The 20,312-nt window shown below is 37.3% G+C and overlaps 1 protein-coding gene across 1 annotated transcript; it reads left to right on the forward strand.

Annotated features, from left to right (window-relative positions):
- Positions 1 to 445: 445 nt before the first annotated feature.
- LOC132905609 (uncharacterized) lies at positions 446 to 20,141 on the forward strand. Its single transcript, XM_060957085.1, has 28 exons — positions 446 to 2,111; positions 2,759 to 2,832; positions 2,905 to 3,047; positions 3,135 to 3,223; positions 3,755 to 3,825; positions 3,930 to 3,985; positions 4,675 to 4,876; positions 5,511 to 5,912; positions 6,900 to 7,107; positions 7,195 to 7,383; positions 7,866 to 8,026; positions 8,277 to 8,378; positions 8,473 to 8,590; positions 11,100 to 11,232; positions 12,290 to 12,521; positions 12,592 to 12,801; positions 12,877 to 12,988; positions 13,124 to 13,295; positions 13,377 to 13,531; positions 15,487 to 15,615; positions 15,693 to 15,926; positions 16,419 to 16,670; positions 16,754 to 17,082; positions 17,197 to 17,459; positions 17,743 to 17,929; positions 18,346 to 18,537; positions 18,675 to 18,886; positions 19,786 to 20,141. The coding sequence occupies exons 1-28, from the start codon at positions 2,085 to 2,087 to the stop codon at positions 19,962 to 19,964; spliced, it is 4,833 nt and encodes a 1,610-aa protein (XP_060813068.1). The 5' UTR covers positions 446 to 2,084; the 3' UTR covers positions 19,965 to 20,141.
- Positions 20,142 to 20,312: the final 171 nt, after the last annotated feature.

Here is a 20,312-nt window from a genome sequence, read left to right on the forward strand (position 1 = left end):
ACGAAATTAAAACGAATTATGGTAAAAATACTTATAAGAAGCCTAACACTCAAAACTATCAAGGAAATCGTATCCGCGTCGTACATTCGGCTTGGAATTAACTAACACTTTCACGGGATTTTGTTCGATTTATTAAGAGCAACGGATGACATTTCCCTCGTAACCTTCCGCCCCTGGATACTTCGCGATTCCCGGGACTTTGTGTATTTTGACGGGGGTGTTAACTGACCCCGTGGCTCACGGAGGCAGCGCGAAGGAGGGGTTGTGCTCAAGAGCAGAAGAGGGTGGCATTAGGTCGAGGTCACCAGGACGCCGAAGCGATCGATGCAGCCCGCCAGGCAGCACCACCCACGCTTCAACCCCCTCCGCTTTCTCCCTCCGCCGAGAAATCTCCACTCTTCTCTCCGGTGGAAGCCGATCTCCTACTCTCGATTCTCTCTCACTCTCTCTCTCTCTCCCCTCGCCATACACCAGACTGGTTCATTATGTTTCTATTTACGTCTGGTTGCATTTAGGCAGAGACGTCCGGGAAAAGACTCGCGCGCGGGTTCAACACGTGGATGCTCCATATCCGAGCTTCGATCAGCTGTTTTCCCGGGGCGTCGACGCTTCTAGATTCTGCTACGCTTCGAGAGAAACGAATGCAAGCTTCAACATGGAATAATTTTGAAAGCAACGCAGAGCGTTAGGAATTCTTTGTGATTCCCTCGCAGATGTTGACGCATTCACTGCGTCGGTTCAAATATCGAAAAGCCTTTTGTATTTTAATTTTTGTATGCTTGGGCGAAATAACTTAGAGAGTCAAACAAAGTACAGAGCAGCGTACTGGAACGAAGATTATTTCTTGAAATGAAGATATTTTTAATGAAAGAAAAATGCACTTCGGGGTAGGTATTTGTATTTTAATAACAGTGAATGTGGAAATAAGGAAATATAGTGGATATTATTAAATAAATTATCGTGGCAGTATTTCAATGGTAGTTTTGAAAGCAATAAAGACTACTGAAATATGTACAAAGATGTATGCATCAGTGACTTTCTATTTTAAGATATCAGTTTACGTATCTACATCGAAAATAACTTGAATATGAAATCTTATTTCGATAATACGAAGTCTGAACCTTCGAAGATCGAAATTGCTATATACATAGGTACAGAGTCAGAAGTATGTCACTCTATGTTGAATATCATATTGCATGACGATAACGTAGATATCGCTATGTTTGCTATTTATGTGTAGTACATCGAATCAATACTGTTCATATTTGAAGATATTCCGAGAACAGAATCCCAATCGTTTTAAGATTCTGCTTCAAATAAATTCCTACGAATGGAACAAGGTCATCCAAATAGAGTAGTTCAACTCATACAAAATTCAACGCACGAAAAATCAATTTCCTTCTTAAATTAATTTAAACTATCCTAAAATACTCCTAATTTCATATCGATGTATCAAACTTTCAAAAATCTATTTAGATCAAAATGAATAAATACCACCTTCAAAAATTCTTTTCTGCTCCAACTTAGTCGCGTTTACGAACTGTCGATCGAGTAGAGTAGTTCGCAGAAGGGTGCGCATGAGTCCCTTAAGCTTAAGGCACGCTTTCAGAGCTGGCAAATAATTTTACATAAAATCTACGAGCAGAAGAAGCGATTCAGCCACTCCTTGCGTTTGTAATTTCAAAGCGCCTGTAAAACCGCAATTTACGACGAAGAGAAACATTTAGATCTCGAGCTCCGTTTTCCATCGAATTTACGCGAAACCGCGAAACGAATCCATCACGACCGGTTACCGATCGCAAGGACTCGTTTCGAGTCGAATTTTACTCGAAACAAACGAAGGTCGCGTCCCGTCGTCTTGTCTGCCGCGTGTTGTTTGGTTTCCAAGGCCTCTTCTCCCGATACTCGCGACGATCTCCCTCTTTTCTCGTTCTCTATTATCTTGTAAATGTCCTGATCGTTTCGAATCAGCCGTTTATCCCTTGAGAATTGTTAACGACCTAACTCCGCGGAGATCACGTTCACGTTCTGCGATGACGCCGGTTCTCCGAGTGATTTCTGCGTGACCTAATGCGACTCGTACCATGCGAACAAGCTTTACGCGTTATGACGTGAGTACGCTTGGAAATGTTGAACGAATGATTTATAAATTTTAAATGGGAAATTACTTCGACTTTTTTGAAAGTAGAGGAATCTCTTTGATTGTTTAAGAGGATATTCTTAGCCGTTTCTACGCTATTGACACATGTGCACGACTGTTTTTAATTATTATATTTCGCCAACTTGAGAAGTCGAAGAGCATCGCTCGAACAATATACAATAATTGAGAAATTGAAATGGTAAATGATTTGTGTAAAATAAAAGAATGAAAAATGATTTTCTTAGTGAAGGAAAATGTAAATTTCACGTGGAGTATGGCAAAAGAGGTTATGCTAGTTTAACTTTTAGAATAGTAAGGTAAAGATACGATTATAAATGATTGAAAAGTATGAAAATATAATTTCCAAATAAATAAATTGACTACTCCGATACATTCAGTTCCTATATCCGCAGAGATGGCAAACGCTGAAAGTTAACGTTACGTTATTTATGTTGTTTTTATAGTTTTCACTTCTGACGCTAACTAAAAATAAATATAAAACTTACAGAATGACTGGCAAGTCTTTGTAACAGTCGTTAAGTCAGTAATTTCACAATCGGAGGATTTAAAATTCTAGCGGGAAGATTACGAAAGATAAGAGACTTTTGACATTTCCAGGAGGAATCTAGAACTTCTGCATCCAGTGAAGACGATTCTTGCTTCTTCTCGGAACTCGATCTGTTAAATCCGAGGTACCATCCAAGATATCCAAGGAAAATCTTAATAAAAATAAACAACACGTTTATATAAGTGGTCTTTTACAGACGTTCTTGTCAAAAGTCGCGGTATCTGCATCATAATATAATAGGAACCAAGAATCATTCAGCAAACCATTTCGAAGCATCCAGAAGAGATTCTAATCACTGTTGCTGTTTTGCAAGCTACGATCACGTCGAAACAAAATTACGTAAGTGATGTAAGTGGAAATGGGATGCCATGTATACAGTTTTTCGTACATTAACTTATACGTTAGTCTATTCTGAATATGTTTCAGTATACGATAAAGTAGTTAAAAATACCAAGAACAATCGTGCATCGAGTTTTCAATATTTTCCGGATTGTAGTCATCGAAAGAAGCATGAGGTAATTTATTTCTAACGAACTATATCCTGAAATATCGAGGAATTAGCGAATCCATAGAAAACGACACAGGTTGTTAAAAATAACAAGCAGTGCGACAGAATTGTAACCATATTCACAAGCTTCCATTTACGTCACTCGACATCATGTATCGGGTTTTACCAGTAAAAATATCTAGAATCCGAAAGTGCTCCGAGGTACATTTCGGGCTTTGAACTTTAAAACCGTTTTTTGTAACGTATTGCTGGCCCTGTCGTCGTTGAAACTCAGTTTTCGAAAGAATTTTAGGCCACAAATAGAAAATACCATCGGAGTGTACAATAAAAATCACTTGGAAGAAAAGAAATAATTAGTGGAACATATATGCATATAATATAATATATATTGCAGTTGGTGGTTCCAATTATAGAAGATATAAAACTCATGATATTTTCATAGAAATCTAATAAGAACAATGACATAGAGAGATATTACATTAAAGACGAAAAGTTCCATTCTTTCATTTACTTTTATCCCTATATTCTCACGATCCAGGTAACCTTTGCCACGAAGAGGTCTTCCAGCGGCAGCAAGGATCTTAGCGCCAAATCTCCTACGAAACTTGGGTAATTATCCAAAAAGTTTGGCGAGTCACGTGCACATACTTAAATCACGTATACTTGTAACACGTATCGTTATAACAACGCCTAATGTATTCCCTTGACAACAGGAGGGGAAAAAGTACGCCGCGAATAATTCGTGCGATCCGTCAACGAAGTAGAAAATGTAAGTTGTTAAATGTAGAAATTTTCAGTCTATCGGTACAATTATCGCGCATTATTTAATTAATTTAATTCGCGCGTTCGAGTTTTGGGGTGACTACGGAATGATCGTTGGAAATCCCACTAAAAAGATATCAAACGTACATGAATTGTTATTAGGCATTAGTTTCAATCAATTTTCTATTATCAAATTTTGGAAATTGATGCAATTCACGATAAAAGTTTTTTATTACATAAACGCGCTTTCACATATCTGCCAATTAAGGAATTGTAAAATAAGAACGCAATGATAGAATATAATTAATAATGAGATTACAACTAATAGAAATTTTTGTGTAGCCAAACGTTTGAAATTTGAAATTTCATAGGAAAATGTATAAAATAAGGAAGCTTGAATATGCCGAGCATTTTCAAAACTGGTTTTCTCGATTTTTATAGCAGTCCCATGATTCTGGTCATCCCCAAGGCCCGAAAACCCTGAAACTCGCGTTTCTCGATCCGCTGCCCCCCGATTCCATGTACTTGTTCCTCTTTGCGTTATTCCTCTTCGCCTACGTGTTCCTCGGGAAGGAACGTGATAATTCACGGGTGAACAGAAAGGGGACAGCGGCTCGAACAGCGGCCACGCACCCGGAAGTCGCGCGGCCAGCATCCTCGCGAAGAGCATCGCTTTAATTCCTGGGCGGTTCGTAGTCGAGCCGAACGAGGATCGATCGGAATCACCGCGACCCGGAAACAGCAAGAGCAGCGTCGTTGTCCTGTATCACGAGAAATCAGTCGCGCCAGCCGTAACAACCCCCAAACCACCCCTCAGAGCCGTTCAGTCGGAACGAACGGTTACGCACGAACTGAGTCCATCGGTTGTCCACACTGTTCGATCCCCGCGTCACCAGAGGTAATTATGAAGATAATGATCGTGTATATTGCAACTCTGATATCGAGATGTTAGGGTTTTCGATAGTTCGCGATGCGTTTAGGGAATAATTTACTATCAGGTGATATGGGTTATTGATTTTTCATGTATGATTTGATGATATTTCGACAAATTGCATAATTAGAAGACTTCTTGTGTGTACAATTAATTTGTAACGCTTAATTTTTTTATTAGATTGGTTAATGTTATATAAGAGTACTTACCAATACTGGTCATTTTATAAATTACAGCTTCTCAGATTTTACGAATGATATTAGTTTAATTCTTAATTAGGGTTGAAAATTATGCTTCGACTAGCTGAATGTTCAAAACAGTGAAACACGTTATTATTATTGTTAGTTAAATATGATTAGACACACAAATAGAGCTCTAAATATGAAATAATTTCCCCTAGGAAATAAGATTCTCTTAGACTTGCTTCGAAATCTTCTTAGGAATTTATGAACCTCCTAAGTTAATTAAATTTCCGACAATTCCAAGATGTCCACGCGAGCTTAAGTCGAAAGAGGATCAAAGCTCCTCTTCCTGGTATCAAAACAAAATGATCGAATTTTCGAAGAAATCCGGGAAATTTCTCTCTTTTCCCTTCGGACAGGTCGAATCTGGTTGAAAGTCCAGAGCACCGACCTCCCATATATCTAACTGACCGAAGAAAAGCTACTTTGAGACGTCGACGTTTATCGAAGCGGCGAAGACCACTCAACGTGCACATTTATCAGGACAGCCGCGTAGTACAGACTCGTTCTTTGTCGGAGGATCATCGTGTCGGACCTAAAGAGGTGCAGCTAGCAGAACAGAGATCCGATCTGGTTAAATACACGGTCAAGTCTGCGAAAAATTTGATTAGATCCGAAGGGGACTCCTCCACTCGACAAGACGACGATTCGGATGACCCCGATCAAGATAGAACGAACAAACAGTGGAAACACGATAGAATCTTCGGGGAACGATGTTGTCCCTCTGATAATTCCGTTTCTAAACTAATGGCTCGTTCCAGGTAACGAAATTATATTGTACTTTTCGACGAGATTTACTCTTTATGTGAGTAATATCGACAAAGAGTTAATACATACTTTGATATGATGTTAAGGAGAGGTTATTTGAATAGAGTATGATTTGTAATTTTCTAATGTTACGTTCTTCAACTCGTATATTTTTCTGAAACATTAGTTACTATTGTTTCGTATCTTTATTTTATTCGTAAATTCTTTGATAAAATGACGAGTGAAGTGAAATATAAATATTCGTTAATATAAAGTACAAGTTCTGTTCTACTATTGTATACGGATAATAGTCACCATTGGAAAGCTACCTATAATATGATTAGAGTTGTGAACAGAAATTGATCATAATATACAGTAAACCTTGATAATAACGTGAAGTGTCCGTAAATCAATGTTTATAATCAAACTTAACATTTGATAGCCCTTGCTATTAGTCTGAACCAATTACTACCTACCACGTTTAACGATCCATAATTACAGCATTTAGTAGCTCTTAACTATTACCTTCAGAGATCATCAATTGTATCCAACGTTAATGGTGTATACATTCGACCAAAGTTACGAATTATAGACTTTGATCATAAAAATATACAAAACAGTATCTTGATTTATGAAACTGCCCTCATGAAAGAGAAATACATACATAAAAACACTATACTATAACGTCACATAGCATCAAACAACATTAGATCGTATCTACTTCAAACAGTGCAAAGGAGCAACAAAATTATTCGCATCATTTAAATCAGTTAAGGAACATCAAATTTTATTTGTCTCAAACGATTGAAACGCGGAACGAAATTATTGATTTCAAGTTAATATAAATTACATCGTCCAAATTAATCAAATAATAAAATGGCGATTAAAAATAAATCAACTTCCATGAAAGAAGATAAAAGACTAAACGACAAAGAAGATAAGCTACAAAAATAAAGGTACATAAAATAAGATTTAAAAAAATCAAAAGATGCGTTTCGCAGTCCAGGAAAAGACGGCGATTGCAAGCAACACAAAAACGAAGCAGTCGGCCCAAACTTCAGCTATTTAATGCAGCAAATGCATACAAGGCCAAGGGAACGAGGTGACGATCATCGTGTATTTATCGGCGTAAACGGCGGGGACAACTCGAAACGAGTATTTCCATTCCAGGCAACCCCGAGCGGTAACCTGAAGATCGTTCCTAATCAGGTAAATGTCCCAATCGATTCTTGGGTCGATAGATACTCGTCGAACCTTAGGAATGTTGGCCTCAAGGCAGACGCGTAGTCATTCTAGGTGGTGTTCGAATCGAAGAAGGTCAGTGTGTTGGTTGCTGATCCCAGACATACAAAGGTTAACGTCAAGGCCGAATTGAATACAGCCCAAAAAGAGCTTGGTGAACGCATATCCGAGTCTTCCACACAACCGAGGTCCATCGATCTTCCACTAGGTGTAGTATCGTCATCGACGATCAATCAATTGCAAGTAGGTTCGGTATTATAACTTTCGTTCGATACAAACTGGTATCAGTTGTGGCGTGGTTATACAGAGTGCAAGCGGCAAAACAAGTGATGCGGCCAATTCCAATACTCTAAATGCTAATTTAGCCGCTTACCGCTTACCACTTCTCTGTATAATTACGGCCTTAATCGATCGTTTTCACGTACACGAGCGGGTGGATGAGGTTAAATTTGGATTAGGTTTCTTTCGACGAGAGATCAAATAGAAGCAGGTAAAAGCTATTACCGAAAAAAGGTTTGAAGTTTCAAGGCATGACTCGCGAAGTTATAGATAAAAAAGTATTTAATTCTACTCAAATTCTGTTAACTTTCAACCGAATAACGTCATTGACATACTTCCACCAAAATTAAGTTGAAATACAAAAGAAACCTAACAATATCCTTATCACCACCAACTACCCACCATCCATCATAGCTACTTAAAAGTAATGTATCGTTTCTAAACAGAGTCACAAAAAGTTTCCGGTTGTCGAGGACAACTATAAACCAGCAATGCATCCGTTCAAAGCTAAATTCGGTCAAGTGGAGGCGATGGAACACAAGCAACAACAGTCAACGTCGTCTGCGTCTCACGAAATACCAGTGTTGCAAGATGTGCCACTGTCCACGTGAGTTTTATTCGTCGATCAAGCCAAAACCATGCTAGCCACGAAGGTAGTAAAACGAGAATCAGGTCGACGTAACATTACAAGGGAAAACGACATAAAGTTTATTTATTATCGCGAACCGAGACTTTTCCATAAAATTACGTCGTTGCGTATTTTTCTTTCAATCGTAAGGAAAAGCAACTCGCCCAACGCGAGGTATATACTCGATGTTTCTCAATAAACTGTTTGATCGTCGTGTAATTTCGAGCAGACTCGGATTTACGAGTGAACAACCAATCGATTGGGATAACATAATTCTCCCGGAGAAGACTGACCTGTATCAGGAGCTAGCCAGGCGTATCACAAATTACAAGTAAGCTTATAGTTGTACCCGATCGATGTAACGAAGTCGGGCATCAACGTACGACATGATTACGGGCTAAATTTCATTCGATCGATCTTTCGAGGAACGCTGACTGTATCGTGCGAATCGATCAGGACGAGTTCCATTGCCATCTGTTGGTGCTACAGAGCTACAGTACCTTTTTCGACGAGAAGAATTGCAAGGAGATCGATCTGACCGAGGTAAGTTATTGGACTTTTTATCCTGTAAGTAACGTCACCTCATCTTCCTGCTCTGCTGGGAATCACTGATAACTGCGCATTGTCCGTGTGAAGGTAACTAAGCCACTTGTTTTTTACTTGAAAAGTTCAATTTACTAAAAAGCTGGTACTTCTGCTACACAGAAGATACCGTAAGAAACTTAAAAACGATTGAATTTTTATATCAGTTCTTTAACTCAATATTAATTAATCCATCCAAGAGTCATATTGATCAAATCTACAAATATGGAAGCATATTATAAACTTTATTTTTTGGAATTTACTTTATAATCTATTATTACCTATGCTATCTTCTTACGGTAACAAGCTATTTTTAATTGTCTAACTGCATAATGAAATTAATGCATTCGCAAAATATGAAGTCGATAAGTTTGACTTCCGAGAGCCACAACACAGCGAAACCGAATCCTTTTACTTCCATTTTCAATTCCGCTCGCCAACCAACGATCCTGTGAGCGACAGAACGATCCGCGCGATTTTTCTTTCCGTGTGCTGTCATTTATTCAGAAAATGGAAGGCACGCGAACGAAAATTTCCCGTAGCTTTCACGAACACTCGACCGTCATCGATCTTCATCCTTTAACGAGGCGCGTTAAACGAGTCGTAACCACGGATCGCGAGACGTTCCTTCGCCCACTGATACCCTTAACGCTGTCGTATCGTTCCACCGTGCAATACGATAGCGTTAAGGGTATCCCATCGGGAATTTATTACCCGACAGAGGCGGAAAACGACGCACGTCCCTTGAGTTTACCCCCGGAAAAAACGACACATTATACATGCTTGCATCGAGCAAGATATATTACGGACTTATCGGTACACAGAACAGTCTAGCGAATTCGGAATAAAGTCCTTTTGTTCGCACGATCCGATTTTCCGCTTCCCCTTCCATCTCTGGATGTGTATCTGTGGTCCATGTTCGATCGTGCGCCAATCGTCATTCATCTTCGCCTCCTCGCCTTTGTCCACGTTTTCCCACTCGAACGTCCTCTTATTTCGCTTCTTCTTTAATGATTTTTCTCGATAAACCTGTCGTTTACTGTTCTGTTTTCTTCCATTCGAAATTCGTTGATATTTCCAGGTATACGACATCTCGGAGAAAGGATTTTTATGCTAAATTTTCAGTATAAGGAAGAAATTTTTGACTTTGATTTTATATCTCGATGTTTCTAGTGTTAAAGAGTTTTAGAAAAATTATGAATCTTCTCAGTATTTAACATTCAGCTGGTGCAGTACGGGCCAAATTACTCACAGACATATCTTTTTCCATATGATTTTTATTCTTTTCGTCAGAGCACATAGTTACGTGATAAAATTGAGAAATTGGTAAAAGACGAAGTTAGATAGTTTGGCTTCTGAGAGGATCGATTTAATCCTAAATTCCAATCATCTACAACTTTTCGATATATCTCATAAATACCAGAAATCTGTCCTCGATTAACCTGGCCTATATTCTCAAAAACCGACGAAACGTCACAAGTCAGCGTGATTTAAGCAAGTTGCATTATTCTGCCTTTCGAGAGACCGACCACTAGATATTCATAAATTACTACTTTCGCAATTGTTCGTCGACGATAATGACAACCGAATGAATATACGAGGGTATGAATCGTTGGTGGTGGAAGCGACGAGATTCAATAAATCTCCCAATGTCGAGACTTCGAGATCGCCAAGTAGGCAACCAACGAGAACACAAGGGGTTGCTAGCGACCCCAATCTCTCGTGTCAGCATCCTGGCCCCTCGTTTTCCGTTCTCCACCGGTGACTCGGTGGGCTTGAAGCCAACCGACCTTGAACTCTTTTTTGTCTTCCCTAGCCACGGCTATATTTGACTCTCTTTTAACTTAAGGATGAATAGCAACGCTCGAGTAACAGCACCACCACCTGCCGCCCTTTAATGATTACTGCGAGAGCCTCCGCAATTTCTATCGTCGCGACAGCTTTCTCCTTCGCCACGTGTCAAGGAGACGTGTAATTAAAAATAGAAGGACACACGTGCTTTGTAACAAAATAACCAAGCTTTACTCTCTACTGAAAGATCGTTATTCCTGGTGTTTCTTACATAAATTGGCCTCTTGCTCTTTCGCATTCGAATAAAGAAGTTTAAAGAAAGGATGATGGAATTATGTATCAGCTAAATTTCGACCTTTGTACAAAAGTTACACCTTTACACAGGAAGGATGATAGAATTACTTTAGAATTATATATGTATTCCGTACATTTTTAGTTTTGATACCTTTATGCAGAAGTCTATGTAAAGAATGACAAAATTATTCGAAAAGTATAATATTAAGTGTATTTTTCTTCTTTACGGAATATCTAACTTTTTTAATTTAACGTGTATGTTTTACAGATCTCTGTTCTCTATAGGACGTTTAGTTTTTTCAAGTTGATATATTTAATCTATAAATATAAGAGTTGATAGGTGTAGAATGATAATGATTTGAAGAAATTTTGTTGCATCTAACAGAGTGACGTATCTTCGAAGGCGTTTTCGCTCATTTACGACTGGATGATCAGTCCACAGAACGAGAGCTACAGGCTTTTACAAAGGGACAACATCCTGGAAGTTTTTACCGCGTCCCAATATCTTGGAATTAAAGGTAAGACTGGTAAAAAAGTTATCTATCGCTTTTATAAATTTCTAAATTATCACAGCTCTTCGATACAAGCCACAGAAATACAGTGATAATTAAAATTTTACATGAAATATATATGTATGTGTATAATCAAATTTTGATGTAAAATTCTGATTTCAGTATTCATTAATGCACGTTTTAGAAATAATTACAAAATGTACTAAATAATAATACCGATAAGAGTATAGCACTATAGCGATGAAAGATTTCGTTATTGCATAAATCGTTCTTTCATCTTCATCAACGTGGAAGATTCGTGAACAACGATCCTGTTTACATCGGTGCTTCCAGCATCTCCATCAATCTTTTAAAACGCGACTGCACGCATAATATATAGCCGATGCTTTCTAGCACAGTTTAAAACTTCGAACTCGCTACCGGAAAAGAATGAAAAGTTTCCAGTGCCACGATAGGCATTCAGAAAAGTCTCGACGGTGCCAACCTCGAGTTTCGTTGAATACGTCACTGTCCAACTTGAAACTTCAATAAACCATATGAGATCTCGGAGAAAATGGTGGTGCATCGTGTCTTCGAGCAAAACACGAGGAAACCCAAGCTTCCTCTCGAGGAACTATGTTGCTAAAATCTATATTTTCAGAGAATGTATTCTTGATAGAAAAGATATAACGAGGTCGGAAAGTTAATAAAAAAATACACGAATTTTGATCACCGAAACAAAAATTTGAGGAAACCTAATGGGATATCTCTTTACCACAGACATAAGATATAAATTTAGAACTATTAATATAGCTGTCCTCTTGCAAGAACAGGTTCATTTTTACTATTATAGTAATTAGAGTAAAGTATAGTTAACGGAGTTATTAGTATAGCTAGAGGTATAGATAAAAGGCTGACAAAGGTAATAAAAACAATTAGATGAATCAGTATATTCATTTAATGCTTTAATTTATGACTTTATTATACCTTCTCCATCTAGAGTACAATGAACGACGAACCATGAAAAAGAGAAACATCATAGTGCAATCTTTTTAATTTTCGTGCCTTTCTCGATTCTTGGCAGAACTGGAAGAACAATGCTGGGCTTTCATAGACAATGACGAATTATTCGCCGAAGACACCGCGTTTTTATTATATCTGGAGGCGAAAAGAGTGGGAAATACCGCAGTCATGGAACTGATGGTGCCGAGAATTATGAAATTCTTTTTGATGCTGGTCAGCACTAAAGATTTCCTCGAGTTATCCGTAGATGAACTGTGCCTTTTATTGAAGTCTAACTATATTTGCGTCAATAGGTAATCGATTACTGATGTGTACAGATAAAAGTAATATATTCTTCCTTACTCCTGAATTTTTAAACTCTAGTGAAATGGAAGTTCTTATGTCTGCTGTACGATGGTTGATGCATGATTGGATGAACAGAAAGCAGTACATGTTGGAAGTTTTGAACTGCGTTCGATTTGGGTTGATCGCTCCATGGCAATTGGTAGATGTGAAAAGAAATCCAGAAAACCCAGAATTTATGGAACTAATGTCTTCCCCTGAGGTACAGAAAATGGTCGATGATGGTCTAGCGTAAGATTCAAATTTCTTCTCATTTTTAGATGAAGACAAAAAAGAGCCTTTTTGTATTAATTTGAGCCTTTTCAGTTTCGTTATTATAAAATATTGGTACGGTAACCAGACGGAAGATTACTATCACTGGATCGATCTATTAGGGCTTACGGAGCCAACCAATCGAAATTGGGCTGGAGAGGACAAGGTACTTAAACCCTACGGAGATCGCGATACAATAACTTTAATCCATGCTACAGTAGCGAATTTTTCCTAAGAGCATCAATTTAAGTGTTTTCGTTCAACGTGCAAAGAAATTCAAAATTATATTTCTCCTTTCAAGAACTACGTAACGTATCGAGAATTTTTGCTTTACCTCGAAGAATATCAGAAAACGAAAATTTCGGAGTTGAAAATGCGGAAGAGTCGTGCAAAACCCAAGATAATCGATTCACCTCACAACGATTACACATTTGCTGCTCCTAAAGCACCGAACAACTATGTTCAAAGCTCAGGTATATTAAATGTCACATTAAGATTAAAAATATATGAAACAAACTTTTGAACGTGGAATTTAACAAAACTGAATCCTTCAGGAGACACCGGTGCTATTCACAATGGGCCAGCAATGCATTCAAGGCACACGAAACCACTACCTTCAAATTATTTACCATTGGAGATGCCAGAGGGCATGATGATGCCTCCAAAATTTATGAACGAATACTTAAGCAACTTGGAAAGAAGCAAAGGGGTGAGTAACCCTGGGGCGAATCGAAGATCGACGCAGAAACCTCAAGATGGATCGATTCACTAACCACCTCGTTGAACGAAATTGCAAAATCGTGGCAATGATACGTTTAAATAATTTTAGACTTTGTTTTATCAATCGAGAATCGAAGATTCTTCGTGTCATAACTTTGCATAAGCAACAAGCATGATCAATGAAATTTTGATATTATATGTCAAATATTTAGTCAATATATCGTATATCGTATTTATTTATTGAACTTCAACTTATATAAGAAAATATACGTTCAAACGTGAATTTCATAACAAGTGCGTACAATATTTTCACAAATTCACGCAATCTCGAGGTGATTTAGTAAAACAGGTATTGAAAGTAATAAAAGTTGTCGCGGTATAGCTGTGAACATTCAACGGTGAGTCGTTTTGCAATTGAGTATCGAAACAAGAATCTGAGGTCAGATTTGTGTCCGTTTCAAAAGTTGCTCTGCTTACTTTCCAGGGATTATTACATGGTTATCGTCAAAAGAAATCTCGAGGTAAGCTTACGTGCTTGTAAGTGGAAATGATAAATTTCACTGAAGGAACAAAATTGAGTCACGGAGTAGAGTAAAACTCAGGGAGCTGTAGTCAAAGGTCAGAGTTTATGTCGTTCGAAAATCCATGCTTTAATTCCGAAACCCTCGCGTACAGGGTACCACAAACCATTATACACTATGGTACTCATGGAAACAGCACTTACAGCGTATAAGCTCTTACCTTGAGATTACACAGACCCCGTAACAATTTAGTATTTGTTAATTGAGTCAAAACGGTCGCATTTGCATAAACGTTTGGGATCGTAGGTTGAACTGGAGCACGATGATGTGTACTTGCGCTGCTCTTGTTATAAATTTACAATTGTCAAGCAACTACGTGAATCTCGCTTTTGTGATATTTGGAAAATTTCCGGCTGTTAATGTAACATTTTCTTCTTTCTTTTTCAATTTTTGAGGTTGAAAAATTTCCAAGTCTCAAAGTGCTTTTAGCTCTCAATTTTGAAATGTATTGTTATGTTCGTTTCTTGATAGATGAATTTTAAAACGAAACTCGGAATTTCCATTGAAAATGAAGTTGATCAGTTTAATTTCGAGAAGACTTTATACATTATTCAATTATCATCACTCAAGCATAGTTACAGATAGAAAAATTGCAGGCACATGGTTGTGACTGTTAAATAATTTGAGAACTAAGTATCACTGAATGACCGGTTTGTTAAACGAAACTATCACCACCACTGAAACACGAACAACTACAAAATGATCTATAAAATATTTATGAATCATAGATTACCTAGTTAGGACATCCCTGACCGACATCTGAGTCACCGAACAGTGAACGCGTTGAGCTCATAACAATGAAAAATAGCACAATCTTTGTCATCAATTTAACACGTAACTAGCTAAGATATGCCAACAGTCTATGCCACTAAGTTTTTAACAAATCACTTCAAAATATCACATCAGTTTAACAACTTCCTCGTTGCTCCAGAAATAAACCAACGAATTCCAAAATAAACTTTATTTACAATTGGATACTAAAATTTGATTCAAGATTCTATTAGGTTGTGTAATAAATTCTTTCGCATATCGTTATAATACAATTAACATTATAGGTATGATAAAGATTATAACGAGTATTGTACTTTGTATGTCTTTTTTTATGATATATGCACTTTCCAATTTCGCATGAATTCATACAAATTTATAATCCATTAATATGTAAAATACTGCACTGAAAGCTCGTAGTGCTATTTTTCTTCTCTCATTATTATATCTACATCTATATTACTATATTGTACCTAACATATTCTTATAATGCGCCTCAAAATGTAATAATGAATGAACCGAAAGATGAACTTATTGCACAATCTAATGTTAACCTGATATTTTACAAAAATTTATATTAAATATACTGGTTTAGAACGACGAAAAGAACGTCGCCTTCGATACGAGATTCACCGGTGGCGGAGAATCGCTGAAACTGTCCTGTAGGTTGCCTACAGTAGAAAAATACACGCATGAACACTGTCAACGCGGCGTGAATTCACCGGTAAAGTCCTCGAGATCTCGTTCGTGAGAAGAAACTTTCTCAGCTCGACGAGACGTTCCCCCTCCCTTTTTTTTCAGGACGCCGATAAATTGGATTACGAGAGCCGGCAGGAGAGGAATGCGACGGATGTTTGCCGGTGCCAGCAGCAGCGCGAGTCGAATTTCATATTTTCCGTAAGGAAGCAGAAGACGAGATGTAAGATACCGAGAGAACCGGAAGAACGCACAGACTCCTGCAAATCCGAGGAGGAGGCCGCCACAACGATACAGGCCGTTTATAGAGGATACAAGGCTCGAAAGAGATTTGACGAAGTTAGTGGATACATGCGGAAACTTTTGGATTTTTGCTATTGTGAAAATGTGATTGATTCTTTGATTTCGTTGATCCACTTGATTGGAAGAAGGAAATAATGGAATTACATCTTGCACAATTGAATTAATATTATTATCAAAATTGTAAAATTCACAAATATCAATTTATTAGTACCAATAGATTCCCTTATACAATTGGAACAAATCTGATAATGAAACAAATGAAATTTAACAAATTACAAATAATCCGATATTAATGTATAAAAATTTCCAGTCTACTTATGAATTTCTAAACCTTGATGAATATATGTATTGTTTTTAATGTTCGAAAGCACAACAATGTTGCTACTAAATTGTTAAAGAGATATAGTCTAAATTGTAAGATTATACATATTCAACGATTCGTGGCGTATTTATCCGAGAGTCGACGAGACTATTTTACAAAGTACAAAACACGAGTCGTTTTGTACATGTTGTTCCCTTAAACCGCAGATAAGGAAATCAACATCGGGGGAGAAGCAGAATATCAAGAAGATAGCGGCACTTTTGGACATCCCGATGGACGAAACGCTTCGCGATCCTTCGATAGAGCCCATCAGAATATCAAGCAGTTCAGTAAACCAAATGAGAAATGAGAAGAACGAAACGCTACTTACATTGAAATGCTCACCTAGAAACAGGAACAGGGAACAATCGATCCTTCGAAATCAAAATCAACACTACGTCGAGAATCAAATAAATCAAGTAAAAAATAATATTCCCCATAAAATGTTTTTACAGAACAAAGAAATTTCATTTACTCGAAGAACTCGTGTTTCAAATTATAGTTCAACATATGTCCTCCTTGTTACACGACCGAAGAAAAACGAAAACAAAATATGACTCACCGAGAGACATTAAAGTCTATAAAGACCATAAAATCGCCGATGTTCTTCTCGAACTACGACGAAAAAACCAGTTCCCCATCGGATAACACAGATGCGGACGATCCTTGCACTCCACGAATCGGTGCAAAATCGACGATGCTGAATCTCGCCGATGTTATAATCAATGAGAAAAACAGCGAGAAAGATTATTTAGAGAATGATAATATTCAACGAATGAATCCTGCCGCTAGAAACGTTCAAATTCGATCTACGAATTATAAACGACCTCTGTAAGTGCTTTTAAGTATCTGATAACCAGACTGCGGATATTAGATGAATTTAAATATATATCATGGTATCGATAGAAGACGACTATAAAATTTGCAACTCCGTATTATTTGCAGTCCACAGAGGATAAGCAACAGTATAATAGCTTCGAACGAAGACCGTTACTTTCTCAACAACTCGCTGTTCTTTCCTGACAGAGAGTCGATTCTTGTGTTCGGCGGGGTCGATCCTCACGAGGAATACGGCCTGCCCGGGAACACCGGCAAGGACATATACAGGTTTAAACCTGACCAGAATATTTGGGAATTCGTGGGGGAAATTCCACGAGCGAGACATCATCATTCGGTCGCTTACTTAAGAGGCCGCATTTACGTAGTGGGTGAGTCGAACAGTGACGAAATACAATTGCAAATGCAGTTTATAACGTTGCCAGCCAACGAATTGCATGTTTAAATAAAAAGGAAAAACTGAAAAAAGCAGGACAACACGGATTCTCAGCCCATTTGCAGCATTTAACGAAAGAGTCTGCTATAGCATAATCTTCTTTACGACTTTGTTTTCGAAATCGCGAAAGAATATTCGTTGTGCCTTCCATTGTGCAATCCTTTTCGTGGGACGGATTTAAAGATACTAAAAAAAGCCAATGAAACATTTTTCACCAGGTGGAGCCGATCCCCTGGAAGACAAACTTCACAGGAAAAGCATTGCGGTTGGGAACGTTTGGAGTTACGATCCAACTACCAGGACTTGGTTCAATGAACCTGGCATGCTGACAGCTAGAAAGGACTTCGGATTGGTGGTCAGCCACGGGAAAATGTACGCGATAGGAGGGCAAGGCAGGAACGGGATGTGAGTTGTTATACAGATGGGGAGAACGTAATTACTTTGCTTCTTTTACGTTTTCTTTCATTTTCCTCGCTGTTTATTTCTACGCTACGCGACGCTAATTGCCACTAATTTAAGTCTTCTTAATTGTCATCAGCATCGCGGTTTAAACGAAACAATTCGATTTACGGTTACGTAATGACGAAATGGAGAAAAACAATCGAATCGTTTCATATTCCATAATAAATAATATTAATGTTCGATAATATACAGAGTGTCACGGAGCTTAACAAGCCAAATTTTGTCAGTGTATTCTAAAAAATGTTGTATAAACTTTGGTCATTTGGTCATTTGGAGTTTCATTAAAAATTTACAATAAAAATAATGTTATAATAATATATATAAAGAAGAGAGATTGAGATATATATTTTTCGTTATAGAGCTTTGAAAACGGTGGAGGCTTTTGATCCATCGGACTCCACGTGGAGGGAAGTGCAACCAATGCAGACCGCGAGGGTTGGACCTGCCAGCGTGAAATATCGAGATCTTATCTGGATCGCTGGCGGAATGACAAAATCGAAAAAAGAGCAATTCTCGAAGGACGTTGAGTGCTATGACCCGATCAAAAATTTGTTAGCTCGATTCCGTCTCTTAGAGTTTCTTCATGCATTCCCTATTTCCCATTACCTGGATTAAACGTTCGATTTATCGCGTGTATACACGGTAAATGCAAGAGAGAACGAGCTCTGTTATCGATGCGATCTTTCAGATGGCTGAAAGCGATACCTTTGAGGTCACCTAGGTGCTTTGCCTCCTTCTACGTGGTGTCCGACTGTCTTTACATGATTGGCGGAGCATCGTCTATGGAAAACGTCACTGAGAGCGTCGATTGCATTGACGTGTGGGATGGGAACGATTGCGTTTGGAGGGAACACGCGAACATGTCGATCGCGAGACACGGACATTCTACTGGCTCGATAGGTTGGTTTTTATAGTATCAAAAAACGTGATATATCCTGAGAAACTTCTTCTTTCATAGTAATTATCTTATAGCATTTTTTCATGGTATCTGTCATTGTAAATGCAGTAATATATAATCATAAATAGTAAATTGAGCAATAAGTTTGTACTATTTTCTTATGAAATCAAAGGATATGATGTGTCCTGGGAAATTTCTCCTTTTCCTTCATATAATAATTATTTTATAACAGTTTTCTATAGTATCCTACTATAGTGATATATAATTATATTACGGATACAGTAATGTATACTTATAAATGTTAGGTCATTGAATAAATACGTGCTGTATATTTCTTTCTATTATATTCATTTTTTCAAATATTACTAAACGATTGATTTATAATATTCTAGCAATATATAAAAACAATATTTACATTTTACATATAAATAACACAAATATTGCTTATGATTATTGTATTCCTTTTATGAATCTCAGAAAAAACGAGGTGCTTAAAAGGAGCATGCATTTCATTTATAATTTTTTAATATATAGAGATCAAAACGTCTATTATTTACTAATCGTTCTTTTTAAATGTATTTTCATATTAAATTTGATCATATAAAATTAGTCATATTACTCGTTTGTTATTTTGTATTTACAAAAAGCAGAACGAATATATTGGATAACCTAATATATATAGTAACTACAAACCTAATAACTACCAACTATAATATAACCTAATAACTACTATTATATTAAGTACAGTATAATATATACGGAATAACCATTACATAAAATATTGTAGTAATTTCTTAGCGTTTGTATTGAAAATTCTACTGTATCAGATTTCTATGTAACTACGTAACAAAATAACGTATTGTATTTTATAGACTCACTAATTGAAGTCTTCATCCCTTAGGCGATCAATTGCTGATAATTGGAGGAATAACTACGGTGTTCATGAGGACCTTGAATAGCGTCGAATGTTATTGTTGCGATATAGGAAAATGGATGAAGGGCGTATCCGCGCTGCCGCATCCGGTTTCCGGTCATGCAACCGTGTCCTTGCCGCCAGCAAATCTTCTGATAAATCGCTGATAATTGTAACATAAAATACATTGAATTCTCTTATATGGTGCACTTGATAATCAACACGTATTAAGTACTTATTCGATCATTAACGAATTTGTATTTAATTATTTTTTAATTATATACCGTACTTTTTACAAATATTGTCTTACAATTTACACGTGTTTATATAATTATATACTCTTACAATATATACCACAAAAAAAATATCTTAAAAATCACCTTCACTCTAATTACATGAAAGCTTCAACGAAAGTGAGTAGCTTCGATAGAAGTAAGTAAAATCAAACTCGAGCGGTTAAATATTTATTACAATAAAATATTTCTTATAGGGGTTAAAAGATATTCCTTTCAAAT

This window comes from Bombus pascuorum, chromosome 3 (genome assembly GCF_905332965.1).
Source record: "Bombus pascuorum chromosome 3, iyBomPasc1.1, whole genome shotgun sequence".
Taxonomy (NCBI): Eukaryota; Metazoa; Arthropoda; class Insecta; order Hymenoptera; family Apidae; genus Bombus; species Bombus pascuorum.